We start from the raw sequence: 14527 nt of genomic DNA on the forward strand, positions 1-14527 counted from the left end.
AATACTTTTCAGATCTATTGTCACCACGATTGATTGAGACGAGCTGATAGTGTTACTTACGTTTCCTTATGAAGATAAATTAATTAGTCACATGTTTTATCATCGTGCCTCGACGACGCTGTCCTTTATTCGATCATATTGCACGCTACAGCATCTAATGAGGCAAATACATGCGATTTATATATGTATATATACGTATCAAAACAAAAATTCTGATTTCATAATAACGATCTATATTCTAGAGCCGAGTTTTCAAGATAACTATTTACTTCGATCTCGTTATTCTAATATACTTCAATTTCAAATATAATTTTTGCTTTAACGATCAATAAACGAAGTAGTAGCATTAACATTTTAAACGTGCAGTATGATCATATTTCGTGTAATACTTTCTCTTAAACAGTTTCCAGTTCTACAAAACACTCGAAAGCTTTGTTCATTGAAAAAAGCCTCGTATAAATAAAATATTTTAGGCAATCGAGAAATATCACTGATCTTACGTAATGCAATAAATAAAATAACTTGTAGATAATTAAAAAAAAAAAAGAGTCATAGAGCAACAATAATGGCAGTGAAAAATCTCGAAGCAAAATATCGAATATAAAACACTAATTAAATTGCTGTTCGCTCAACTTAAATTAAGGTCCGATCTTACGTGACACTAAGTCACGACTTTTAACCAAACACTGTTTGCGCAGTAACAAATGTGACATTCTGTGTCATGGAATTAAAACTCGTGACTATATAAAACTGTGAAAAATGAACTTTAAAGAATTAACGACCGTTTCTGTTAAAGGAATGATAAAAAAAGATATCGGACAAGTAACGACTTCGATCTGTGGCTTGGCACACATAATAGCAATTAATTATTGTTAATAATAGATCTTACCCGTCGTTTTAGCACGTATTAAAATACTTTTAAAGTTATTGTATAAGAATAGCTACTACAGTCACTTACCCATTCACACACATACGCCCATATACACCTACGAGTGCATACATGTACATTCTTGGTAAAATGAATTGTACACACACGTGCATATTTATTATTAATTTCATTTAATATGCACGCATATATTCTTTCGCGCGTTTTTCATTCTCATACGTACACCTGACGTCATACATATGCCATGAAAAAGTATATATACACATCCATGTATATGAACTCCTAATATAATGTATTTCTCTATCTTGCATGTTTCAGCAAGCAGCAACAGATTTGCTTAAAAGATTCGTCTAAAATCATGTCTCTAAAACTGTCAGTCAGCTTAATAACGTAACGAGCAAGAATTCAACAAGATCGGCTGATCTCTCTTACAAAGCCGGCCCTTTTAATACTTTTTTTTTCCTCGAACATTTCTGAATATTAATCATTATCATTTTTTATTAGTTCATATATTTTATACGTATTCTTTTTTTACGATAGAGTTCGTGAGATTTTGCATACAAATTATATTATTGCCCTCGGTAGCAGTTCGAAAGTAACATTATTCTTTATCGATTTATCGAGAATAATACGTATGTTTTCATGGACAATAACGCCATCGTTATGGACACGTTAAATGCATCAGTAATATACCATGTTGCATTTTTGTATGCAACACAATTAAAATTGTCATCAAGAAAGGAAGACAAAATTATAGAAAGAACACGAAGGTATAGGTAGGGGTAAAGGGAACACATGAACCAAAATGGAAGAGAGAAAAACTATGTAAACTGGAAACGAACACGGAGAAATCGGAAGTAACAATGGATAGTATAAAAAGAAATGGTTAAAAAAAAAAAAACAATAACTCAGCGTTATTACCGAGAAAATGTTGAAAGTCAAAAGGACTTTACACGGCTTCTGGGTTGAGCATCTTTTGATTGATTTCGAGAAGGAGTTAGCGTGGAAGTCGGAGTAGCTTCGCCAGTCGTAGTGCGAGAGGATCGAGAATGTTTTCGACCAAACCGAAAGAGTCGTCAGAAAAAGATTACCTCCTCTTCCGAAGGTTGTTGCTGTTCGGTACGTTGATGTTGTTGGTGGGAATACTCCGGAGGAGATCGTGTAATTCGCAGCGAACGATTCGAGGAGTGAATTTGACTTGTACTAGCATGACTATTACCCAATTCGGGCGAAGAGTACGTAGAACCAGTCACAATCGCTGGACTACTTCCTGTCCGCGAATGACGATCTGGGCTATTGTTACTTGTGCCTCCACTCCTGTTATTTGTACGATGAAAAAATCATTAGACCACATCTCAATATTTGTTCTTGAGAAATTGGTATTTTCAATAATTGTATAATTTCGAAATACATTAGGTGTAGGAAAGAGTTCTTTATTTTTTAAGTAAAATTCAATCTTCAACGAGATTGAAATGTGTTTCCCCTAACCTCTTTTCTACACTTAATAGATTATTTATATTGTTGTGTATACCTAGTGTTATTGTTGCTTCCGCTAGCAAGTTTTAAAGGCAACTGCTGTTTCACTGGAAGATTACTTTGCACTTTCTGCTGGTTAGTAGCGCTAATTAAATTTAATGGTATTCGTTTAGCATCCGGTTGCGATTTTCGTGATTGCACTGTGTCGGTTCCCTGGGTTATGTGAGATAAATGAATAGACGCGGAACTGGGAGCCGAACCAGCAACTAACGTCACTCCTTGTCGTTCCAATGCCTCGAGTCGTCGATACAATTGTTCACGTTGCTGTGTTACGTCTCGCTGTTCTGCCGCCAGTTGTTCTCGTTGTCTTGCCAATTCGGCTCGTTCCTCTTCCAGTTGCTTTTGCTCTTGCTGAGACGCGGCTCGAAACGCTGCTTTCTCTCGGCTTAATTGATCTTGTAAGTTACGTAACTCTTCTAATTGGCGATTCGGATTAGGTCTGTTATTTGATTTGCCCATGCTTCCTTCTTTACACGCGGCTAATTGAGCATGTAAGCTGTCGATTGTCGTCATTTGATTACTAATTATACAGAGCAACGTATAAACGTGATGAGACAAACGAATCGCTGCCCACTGTTGATCTTTATTAATCTCTGAATCCTGACATTCTTTGTCTTCTGGACTCTCTTTCATAAATTCGCCAACCTTTGGAAGAGAAATAACGGATTGAATCGCAGTAGAATCTCGTAATGGATATTTTTCTTTGTTATGATCAAAGCCCGCGAATGTTTCAGCTCTTCGCGGAACACAAAGAGCAGGCGGAACGTAAGCCTCGCTATGTCGTTCTCCCGCAGAACTTAGACTTCGTGAAAGAGGAGCACCACCTGCACCAAAAGATAACGAACTCGCAAGTCTTGTTGCTTCTTGAACAGCTACAACCACCTCCTGCCACAATTGCGCAGTATCAGTCCCTTCACTGTGAACCAGTCTAGTATAATCTGGGATTTCTTTCTCCACTTTTTCTATTCTTTCATTGTCGCTGCATTCATTTCCGCTCCAAATGTTTCCCGCGTGTAAGAGCTGCACTTGTAGATTGATTTTTTCTTCAAGCAAGAGTGCTTGTTCAGCATCCTTCTTTCGTAGTTCATCTAATTGCGGTAAGGAAAGTCAACTATTCTTAATAATACAATCACAAAATATGTGATTAGTAATAAAAAATATTATACGTACCAACTATTTTTAGGATATGTGACTCTTTAGTTTTAACTAGGCGTTGCCTTTCCTCAGCAGAAAGCAGCGATATAGAAGACGAACGTGTGTCTCTCAATTCATTACTACTATTATTCTCGGTTAGCGCATCAGTTTCATTTTCAGGTTCTTGTGGACAAGCTTCTACTGCCGATCTAATTGCTTGAATCCACAAATGTTTATCTTTGGGTTTCTGAATTTTCAGCTCGAACATTTCAGGTTCGGCTGGATTGCTACTTATTAAATAGATTCCTCTAGACTCTTGACCCGCCTTTTCGCGTACTAGTAACTTTTGAAGCGATACTATACCAGCCTTATTGTCAGGCACAAAAAATGCATACTTCTGATCCCTTTCGGCCAAGAAAAATAATATGTCAGAAAGAACAACCACTACGATGGCAGTCATTTTTCCACGACCTTGCATCAAGTATGCAGTACCCTCGAATTTCAAAATTCTATTAAACGCCATAATATCTGACTTTTTGAATTTGGCACCGCGATATGTTGCAAAAGATTTTGCATCGATCCTAGATAAGAATAATAATGTTAATTGCAATTAATACTAGAAGGCAGGTAAAAGACGTGCAATTAAATATATCACTTTCTTACTTATTATAGATCTCTAGTTTTCTATCTTCTCTTTCCTTGTCAGCTACGCAAGCATCTACGTCTGCTAAAATCTCTTTAACAAGAACTAAAGCTTTGCGCAAATCTTCGCCTTCTTCCTGTACAATACCCGTTTTTATAAGTGGTTCGACCAGTAGTGGATACTTTGTTAAGCGTTGAGTAACGAACAGGATGCACTCAGGAATTCCTTTTTTCTTCAGCAAAGGATGCGTCTACGCAGATATCGACCAAATATGTCTACGTTATTACGTAAAAAAATAAAATGAACTAGAACTATATCGGAGAATTTTAAAAACTGAGATAAGTTGTAACACTTTCTTAGGTAATGCAAACAATTGACACAGAAAAATTGAATCTTGTAACGGACACCATCTTTTTATAGTATGAAAAAAAAAGACATGTCCCAGTTTCTAGAATCACCCTGTAGATCAATACCATACTATAGCTACCTGACACTGACGCACGAACCGTGCAAATCGAGAATCGTGACGCAAGTAGTATTTGTAAGCTTCAACAGCGTCCCTGTGACGACTACAGAATTCTCCATAGGCACTCTTCATACGTTGTGCATTTTCACTAGAGAACTGATCAACGAGTATATCAGCGATTGTAGGAACAACGTGGCTTGAGCTTTGTCGCTTGCGTAATTTTTGCAGAAATCGTAAATGAATATCGATGAGGTCGCGTAGTCGAGGAAACATGCGTTCTAGATCCGGCTGGCCTAAACGAAAATGACGCCGAAGACCCTCCACAAAAATTCTCTCCATAGCAAGAAGTACTAAGCAATGATGTTTTTCCGTAAGAACGAACTCGTAAATGTGTTCTTGACGTTTTACTTTTCGCTCGCAATTATCAACGAGTCGTAACGCGACGTTATGTCCTATAGCAGCGCTCCAAGAATCAGGTTCTTCTTTAGCTAGGCCCAATTCAGGATCTAGACCTTCGAGATCGCCAACAGTAAACTGATGAGAGTCATCTCCGTAGTCGAATTCTTCCCAGCCACTAAAATGTTCCATTAATCGTTCTCGTTAATGTGCACCAAACTGCTCGTATACCCGTTACATCCATAACATTTTAAAAATGTGTACGCACCTGGATATATCACGATGCTGTCCGTCCCCATCCTTTTCTTCATTTATTGTTTGACTGAAAGAAAAAAGGTATTTTTATACATTAGAATATCTAAACTTTCCTTTTTACGAGAAAAATGTCATACTCTGCTGAAACAAACAATATTAAACTGGCTTTACCTCCAGTATTTTAACGTATTTTTTTCGTAAGTATTACAATATACTAGTTACTCATAGCATTTTTACTATTATTTTAATATTACCTTCTGTATGAATGTAATCTGCAAAGCAGCACCTAAGTTTTGTTTTGCAAAGATATGTATGTATGTAAATTTTTATGCCCTACATAAATCACCCAAGCCTATATCTAAAGAAATATGTTAATTATCGGAAGTACAGTTTTCTGTAACTGCTTCATGGAAGTGTTCGAAGATGCCAGTCGAACTACATATAAATGAGATTTCAATATTATTATGAACGGGAATTAACAATTTACAGGATGAACAAGTGGGTCACTGATGATGTATGTCATTGATACATATTCAGGTCGGGTAGGGGACGTAAACAGACGAATAAATCAAGCCTAATTTGTTGAAATACAGTATTCAAGCATTACACCTACAGTGATCGATTTTTTCCCAACCCGACCCAAAATTTTATTATCAATGTTTCCACAAAAATGATACTTTACACGAATGAAGAATGCTGGACTACGAGTTGAAAGGTACATTTAGAAGTATAGAAAAGGATGTAAACAGAGTTAAAAAATTCTTAGTATGAAAGAATAATTAAAAAAGAAGATAAAAGAGAAATCCGTTCGATTGAAAATTCGAAATGCTTATAATATTCATTATATATTGCTTATAATATGCTCGATAAAGAAATTGGTTGACTGTTGGATAACTGTGAGCTCGTGGTCTATAATTTGTGTGTGAAATTACGAGGCGTGTACATAAAATATATCATTGAATGAACATAAATTATAGAAGCAAGCATATCAGAAGCATAGGCAGGGACAAGGTGATGTCTCTTCCAATACAACGCAAGGAGGCAATTTAATCGCCTTTTGAACAATGTGTGCGAGAAAAGAATCGAGGAACGATAGACGCGGGCCATCCTACTACTGTGTAGGATTCATACACGAACAGAAACGTACGAACGCTTCGACAGAATAGGAGGAACACATCAGATATCTGAGACTTACTTGACTCCGAGCTTAGTAGCAACTCGCCGCCAAGGGCTGTAGCTTGTCACGGCTTTCTTGCTGTTAATTTCCCTTTAATCGCCGAACAATCGATCGGTTTGTCGTAGTTGCACGAGAGGGAATGCACGGGGGAAGGAAAAAGCACACACTGCATTAAGGCAACTTCGTTTTCCCTTTTGTTTCCCCTCCTTCTTCATTTTTCTTATTCTATTGCATTTTTCAACTTTCATGTATCAACTCTTTAATACGGACCTTTTTATTTGTAAACAAAGATGGGCAAAATATACTTTAGAAAAAAATGTACGATGACGGTTCGAATGCAAGTTATAGGAGTACTTAATCTTTGATAGTATGAATGAATGTTAAATACAACTGAATATCAATACGGATCATCACAGAGTACAATAGACCACGTTGGTCGTCACTTGCTCTAAGAATCGAATACTCATTACTCTCGATGTATTTCAATTACACGATCATTCGAATATACCCATCCTTGTATGTAAATATCACCGTTTAAAACGAACATTACAAACTTGTTTAGTATTGTAAACCGTACCCCGATATTATAATAACATAAAATTTTTTGAAGAAGTTTGGGCGTGACAATTTGTATGTCGATCAATATGTATATGCAAAAGTTTTCATAAGTGATGCTAGAGACGCGAGGATAAACACGCTGAAGCTTGCCATACTATCGACTAAACTGCAAAATTAATTAGAAATAATAAGCCTTTGAGCCAGCCAAAGCTTTTGAATAATAAGCAGATACAATATCCTTTCTAACTAATCGTCTTTTGTATTAAATATATCGTTGGTAAATAAGTGTGTATATATAACATAAATATATATAACATATGTATCTATATGTATATACCTAAATAAATAAGTATTGCTATATTAATCTATTTTTCAATAGTTGACTATATTGCATTAGGATTGAAGTGATAAATGATTGAGTTCAATTAATTGTATCGGATGAAACATTTCATAAAAAATCTGAAAGACAAAGAAAAAGAAATCGAAATTCCTTGCTAAGACGCAAATATCATGTGTACGTATTTTCGAACTTATACATTACTCATATTGCAAGTAAGAGAAGTTCATTAAAAATTCCGAGTTTAGGCCTAGCCATGCCAATTGCGTGCGAATCTTGAACCACAGATACGCAGATCCAATGCAGAAAATTTGTTATGATAGTACAAGTTTTATTTACCTTCCGTTTCCAGACGAACTCGCTAGAGGCAACGACGCGGTAGACCCCCTTTTGACATTAGAGCTACTCGAAATTGTGGATATGTTCGATGAAGGTTTGGTGGCAGCTTTGCTAGAATGATGTTTCGATTTAATGCATTCTGGTACTAGTTGATCCTTACACCCTTGACTTTGATGTACGGATACTCCACAATCTGATGATACCAAAATATTATATTTTCAACTAATTTACGAAATACGAAAAGATAGAATCATATATTAATCAATTCTTACTGTCGCAATGTAGAAGTGGTTTATTTGTTGATTGTTTCATACAAACATCACATAATAAACTTCCCTGAGATCCTGTCGTTATTGTCGCCCATAAATGCTGCTGTAGACTAGTTTTTTTACCACTTTTATCCTGCAAATGCCGTTACAATTTTCTTAAATTACTTGTATTATACTTAACATATCTAAACCAACTTTAATTTTTAACTACCTTCTTTTTACGGAAGAAAATGGAAGCCCGTTTTCTTCTAGTTTTTTCGGAATGATGATCATCATACACTACTCCACTGAAAATTGAATTTATATATCTTAATTATTGTACGATTACAAACGGCATTAGAATTTTAAATATGGAAATTATCGCAGCGTCGAAAGTCTACAAGCGTTGCTATGGTGTATTCAGACAAAATGATCAAAGTATAGCTAAATTATATCTAAATACATACATTACTAAGCATTTTACGAAAAGATATAATACACAAAAAAGAATTTAAGTAGTATTTCAGTATTATAATACGTGTAGAGTACAAGAAATTTCCTAGCTATTAAGCTGATACAAACCAGCCACTTTTCCTTGTACGTTGTTAGCAGAATATATTGCACGTTAACGAAAAACTGAAAATATAGAATACTTACTCAGTCAATAATTCGACAAGGGATATCTGAACATTTGGAGTGCCCTCCGTATCTTCGTGGAATTCATGGCTGTTCGCTGGATCCTCGGTTTCAGTCTCGCTTCCACTACCCTTTTCATTTCTTTCGTGACGGCTGTACCATGCAGGATGGTAGGAAATTGTCAAGTACAAACACAAAGTATGCGACTATTGTGTAAAAGATATTGCAAATCAGATATTCTCGCGTGGTGCGCCACCGAGATATAAAAGCGGCATAAATATATAAATCGATTAGAATATAGAAAGAACCATTTAAACGAACAAGAAAGTTTAAATTTGAATTCAGATTAAGAAAAATCTGTTCAATAATTCTAATAGTTGGATAGCATAAATATAAATTAGCACTTTGATTTTTGTATAAATACACTTTGATTTAAAACAAATTAAAGATTAATAAATCGTATATATTTTAATACAGCGTTTCTCAAACTAGGTTTTTAAACTTAAGTTTGCTCAATCTTTTGTACAATTTTATAAAATCGGAAAGCCAAATAATACGGATTTTTTTCAACTACGGAATAAATATTAAAAGTTCAAAATATATTAAACATGAATAATAATTTAATTCTATTCTAAAAGTTTATACCAAAAATTGTCTTCATTTGAGAAGATCTACAGGGTAGTGAATTTGAGAAACACTGTAGTAATAGATGGTGCAATCATGCTTAAATAGTTTCATCTACATAATACAAGTTGATGCAAGCATTCTTAGATATATGCAAATTTCTAGATCTGTTTTGAGCATATTGATAAATCATGCATTCATGTATTTTAAATGTGAATTTGAAAATGAATATTGAAATATAATATGTACATAAAATATGTGCATTATTTTGTGTACTACTTGTATATAGCAAAAGATAAAGATCGCAGGCTAGATCATACAAATTATTCCGTTATTTTATAAATTATAAATTTGACTTTTAATATCAACTATATAAGTTTGATATAATATCGAGATTATCACAAAAAAAAATTAAAGAAAATTAAATAAGTATCGTTCTTTTATCGATCGTTGATCTAGCTTTACGATCTAAGAATATATTTAATTAACTTACGCTGTAAGTGATGGAGTTGTCCTAGTTACAGACTCTGCTAAGTGAGCATTAACTTGAGGTGTAACAATTGAAGGTGTAGAAATAGATTTCTGAAGAGGTAAACGAGAGCCTGTGACACTAGGCATTAAACCACTACTTTCTGCTAATCTTTGACTACCTTTGAAACGTTTTGTGACTATCTTCTGATATTCACTCTGTTACAGAAAAATTTTCGGTGTATTTCATTACAAACAAAACATGTAAAGGTTTATCGATTTAAGCATCCTTTAAATTACCTGTACAAGATCAGCTTCATTGAGAGAATGAGTGCTTGCTTGTGATCTGCATGCGCGATTACCGACCCCTACGGGTCTGGTACAGGGTTTTCCATGTAATTCTATTTCCATTTCACTGTCTAGGCTACTTAAACTAATACTGCGTTGTCGCTGAAATTGTAATGGATAAACATTGAATATCGTAGTGACAAAATATATGAGAAGCTTTAATGAAGCAAAATGAAAAAAAGCGATGAAGCAGTCGTATCCCATGCTAAGAATGTACAACAAATAATGAATTTCTTCAAAAATGTATCAATATTAACCATGTTTTGCGCTTGCAGATGATTTTGTCCGGAGTATCTGCGACGCCCACATCGAGTATCTTCCAAATCAGTCCAGCTGCGTCTCCTGTCTATACCCTGTGCATTCTGTGAACGAGGACCTACCGATGGAAAATGTGTAGGGGAACTATTGGTGGAGCAGTTAGCAAGGAGATCTGGATCAGATCCCGTATCGTTATTACTCGAGCGTGGCGCGATCTCAAGTGAAATTAAAGGACACAGAGAAGGGCACGATGAAGTTAAACGTTGCGGCACATCATTCTGGGATGCACGGTGATTGTATCCCCAGTTGTTCAACGTCAGATCTCTCATACGCTGAATACAATCGTGAATTTCATGCAAATGTTGTAAGTTGTCCTCTGCAAGGAGGTAAACCATTTGTTAGCCACAAAAAGCACAAAATTTCCTAATGTTGACTGAAATTGAGTTCAATGCAAAATCCGTGTCATACAACACGGATCAAAAATCAAAGAAATTTACCCAGAACAGGGTAGTTCTTAGCAAGACTAGGCGAATGAGGTGTGACACTAATAATTGGCACCAAAGGATTAGGCTGAGTTTGAATGTTAGAGCCGAGTGTGAGCAGTGGGTGCTGCTGTTGTTCATCAGTTCCCTCAGACATAGTGATAGCCGTTTTCTCTGTATTGTCTTTGGTGTAGCTGGACTCAGCAATTATATTTCCACGTAGATTTAGACTGCCAAGATCTCCATTAATGAGAGGTATACGATCGCAGTCAGAATGCGATGATCCCAAATAGTCAGTTATTACATCTTCTTCGCTATCCTCCCCACTGTTTGGACACTCATCTATAAATACACCATACAAAACGAATGTTGTTATTATTGTTGTTATAAATTATAACTAGGTAACAAAGAACGAATAATCAATCGAATTCACAACTTTAAAGCCCTTAACAACCACTTTGGACAATGAATAATAAAAAACAAGAAATTATATGTGACAATTTAAATTGCTCGAATAGTGACCAAAATTATAAAAAAGTTCAGAGTCTGACAAAAAGGACGAGACTCGCGCGCAACAAGGAATGTCACATCTCGCGAACTACATCGAGATACGAGAAAACCGATATCCAAATGTCCTCGCGCCTATTGACTGAACAGGGAACAAATAGAACCTGCTCCCGACAATCGTAGCAGCCTCCCGCTCTCATGTTATCGTAATATATAAAGACATATTCAATGAAAATCAGGTCAAAATATTCTATGGCACGTATCTGCGCCTTCACATCACGTAAATATACGAGCTTTAACACGAAACAATGTTTTTACTCTACCTATAGATACGAAACGAGGAAGTTAAAAACGTTCACTTTATCTCGCCGTGTTAATATCGGTCAGGGATACTCCAAGGTCGTCTGACGGTTCTCGGGGATTTGGGCGTAAGGATGTTTTGACTCCAATTGATCTGTCACTAACTGACAACAGATCGGAGCAAAACGGAGTTCTTTAATCTTGTCACCGACGACGATCAAACGAACTTCCAGTTTTCTATTTAATCGAACAGTCACACGGTCAATTCACCAAGAGAAGACGACGGTAGACACACGTCAATAAACTTGTAACAAAAACAACGAACGTTTTAACGATTACTTTAGACGATGATGTTCCATCAACGATCATATTATATTTTACCTACACGATGACTCGATGAACCGTTTATTGTCATCCTCGTATTAAGTATACACGCTCAAATCGTGGAAAGTACTTTTCCAGGAAGTAGGGGGTAGACACACTGTTGCTTTCCCCGTAGCTCCCGTGCGCGAATTGATCCGTTGGTTCGCGCGTGCCACCCCACCTTCGTGCATCCCCGATCCTTAACCGACCTCCAACCTTCAATCTAATTCTACCTTTACTGCCACTCTTTTTAGTAAATTCATCTCTTGCATTTGTATTCGTAACTCTCTCCGTGCGATACTTTTTCTTCACCCGCTAATTTAATTAAATTCTAATCGAATCATTTTCAGATTTAAATTCCATTTTCACGGAGTTTCAAATGATCGTTCCAATATGAATAATATCGAATTCGTCATTTTATTATACCTCAATCGGCTTCTCTTGAAGATTATAGAGATAGAAAAGAAGAATTTAAATTGGTAAAAAATTGATTACTGCTTCTACACCATTTTTTTTTTATTTCTACATATAGTGTAAATTTAAAACAGATCACCTGAGTAATTTTTTTACTTTTGGCAATAGAAAAAATGTGTCAGCCCAATCTTGCATGATCTCAAAGGGCACGTGAATAATATTTTGTGGATGTAGGTGTGCAGGAGACAAATCAAGAATGATTAGTTTGATACATTCATTCCTGTTACCAAAAGCAGGCAAGTTATTAAAGGTGGTCTGTATCAAATCTGTCGCCATATATTTATTTATTATACTTTCATAATATTACAAGATATCTCACATTTGTTAAGCAACTTATTTTTATGCTTCTAATATCTAAGAGTATTGTTAAACTGTACAATTTTAGAAAAATTGATGTAGCCTTTTTATTAATTTTATATTCATAGCAACACTGCATCCACTGAAGCAAAAACTAGGGATGCAATCTGGGTATACATTCCATAAATATGACAAACAGAAAGTTTTCTTTAAGGAAGAAGGAGAAGAAAAAGAAGGTTTTACATTATTGTTTTACATTATTGTACAACTTTAACACAAAGAGGTATAGAGATTTATCTGTGTACAATTCAAACTCTTTTCTTAGCAGTAACTTAGAAACAATAGAAGAATTAGTAGTCTCTTAATAAATTAACAACAGTGGGAAATTCTAATAAATTATAAAAATTAGAAACAGGAGTACAAGATATCTATTATAATATTAATGTTATTTGTATTATATGTTAATCCAGTGAAGAGTTACCAAAGACTATTTTTGTACTTTGTACAGAATATTTAATATAATGATATGTACATACAGAATGTACACAAATTATATATTTGTTGGAAAACTTGTATCAAGTAGATCAAAAACATTTAATTTATTTTATATTGTATTTCTAGTACCACTATGTATATAAATTCATCTAACATAATGCCTATTATGTAGATAATAACAAAACGAAAAATACCTATATATTTTTTACAAGAAACTAAGTAATTTTTGCTCTTTATAAAAGTGTTTATTTCTATTAAGTAGTAATTCAATAAGTCTCAAAAATGAAAGAAAATATATGCAACAGAAAGGTGTGTTAAATAGGATGCTAATAAATAAAATATAGACAGGATATTAACTCTAAAAGATATTACGTTTCTTTTTAAACATTTTATTGTGTACAGTAAAGATACCAATTAATATCGACAGATAAAGAGTAAGTGAAATGTTCTTTGTGTTAGCGGTAACTTACCAGACGAAAACGGAGCCAGTATTTCCTGCCGTTTCTCCATCTTTTCTTTTTGTTTTATTTCCGACGAGTGGAGGAATGTTTAATTTTTCCAAGAGCGGAAACTGAAACATTTTGTAAACATTCCAAATAGCGTTAAATTGCAACTCACTGTTCCAAAAACATTTCACGCAATTCTCGAAAACTGAACGAACATAATATATGCCCAAATATTAAAGTGATAATAAAAAAAACAAAGTAGGATACAACGCGGATAGTAAGTATAAAAGCCACTGGTAAAAAAGAAAACATTTATTATGCTTGCAGTATTTTATACTTTGACGAGGTCGACGTACACACTTTGTTGCCAAAGGAAGCCGTATTGACAGGTGAACGTTCGAATGGTTTATTTCGTTTTTTGAAACGTATTACCCGTCATCGGAGAAGATACGTACCTAAAGCGTAATAACTTCTATGAATCCATTAATATTACACGTAGTTTATTATATTTAACTCCTTCATGAGGAAACAAAATGTTGCATCTAATACCAATCTGTATCATGCAGTCAAGGCACGTCGACCATTTTGCACCATTTTGTACTAGCCCAGTGCTGTCCAATATAAGTTCCAAAGCTTCCCCCACTTTTACTTCATTACTATGATGCAGGAACGCTATATCACTAAACTATGTATAGTTGAGTTCGCTATACTTTGTCCAGAAAGAATAAAAACTGTGTAAACAAAACCACGTGACTTGCAACGGACGGTCATTGGTTCGTTGTGTGTCTAGCCAGGGGTGTATCGTACGCCCGACGTATGGTAAGTCGATAAATATTTTTTAAATTCATTTAGAT

General features: G+C 35.1%; 1 protein-coding gene across 5 annotated transcripts; it reads right to left on the reverse strand.

Annotated features, from left to right (window-relative positions):
* Positions 1 to 1849: 1849 nt before the first annotated feature.
* On the reverse strand, positions 1850 to 14467 carry LOC128873357 (rho guanine nucleotide exchange factor 2). 5 transcript variants are annotated; one of them, XM_054116888.1, is made up of 17 exons: positions 14129 to 14467; positions 13698 to 13798; positions 10807 to 11133; positions 10309 to 10685; positions 10004 to 10153; positions 9729 to 9922; positions 8633 to 8764; positions 8208 to 8283; positions 8000 to 8129; positions 7728 to 7920; positions 6512 to 6583; positions 5330 to 5383; positions 4687 to 5239; positions 4220 to 4449; positions 3593 to 4137; positions 2418 to 3510; positions 1850 to 2203 (listed from the first exon to the last, which is right to left on the reverse strand). In XM_054116888.1, exons 2-17 carry the CDS (start codon positions 13735 to 13737, stop codon positions 1963 to 1965), a joined length of 4407 nt encoding a protein of 1468 aa, XP_053972863.1. In that variant the 5' UTR covers positions 13738 to 13798; positions 14129 to 14467; the 3' UTR covers positions 1850 to 1962. The 5 variants fall into 5 exon arrangements, with proteins under 5 accessions (XP_053972863.1, XP_053972867.1, XP_053972865.1 ...); XM_054116892.1 differs by lacking the exons at positions 13698 to 13798; positions 14129 to 14467 and adding exons at positions 11622 to 11902; positions 11980 to 12087; XM_054116890.1 differs by lacking the exon at positions 8633 to 8764 and having other exon boundaries at positions 14129 to 14466.
* Between the last annotated feature and the right edge of the window lie 60 nt (positions 14468 to 14527).

The sequence above is a fragment of the Hylaeus volcanicus genome, chromosome 3, assembly GCF_026283585.1.
Source record: "Hylaeus volcanicus isolate JK05 chromosome 3, UHH_iyHylVolc1.0_haploid, whole genome shotgun sequence".
Lineage (NCBI taxonomy): Eukaryota > Metazoa > Arthropoda > Insecta > Hymenoptera > Colletidae > Hylaeus > Hylaeus volcanicus.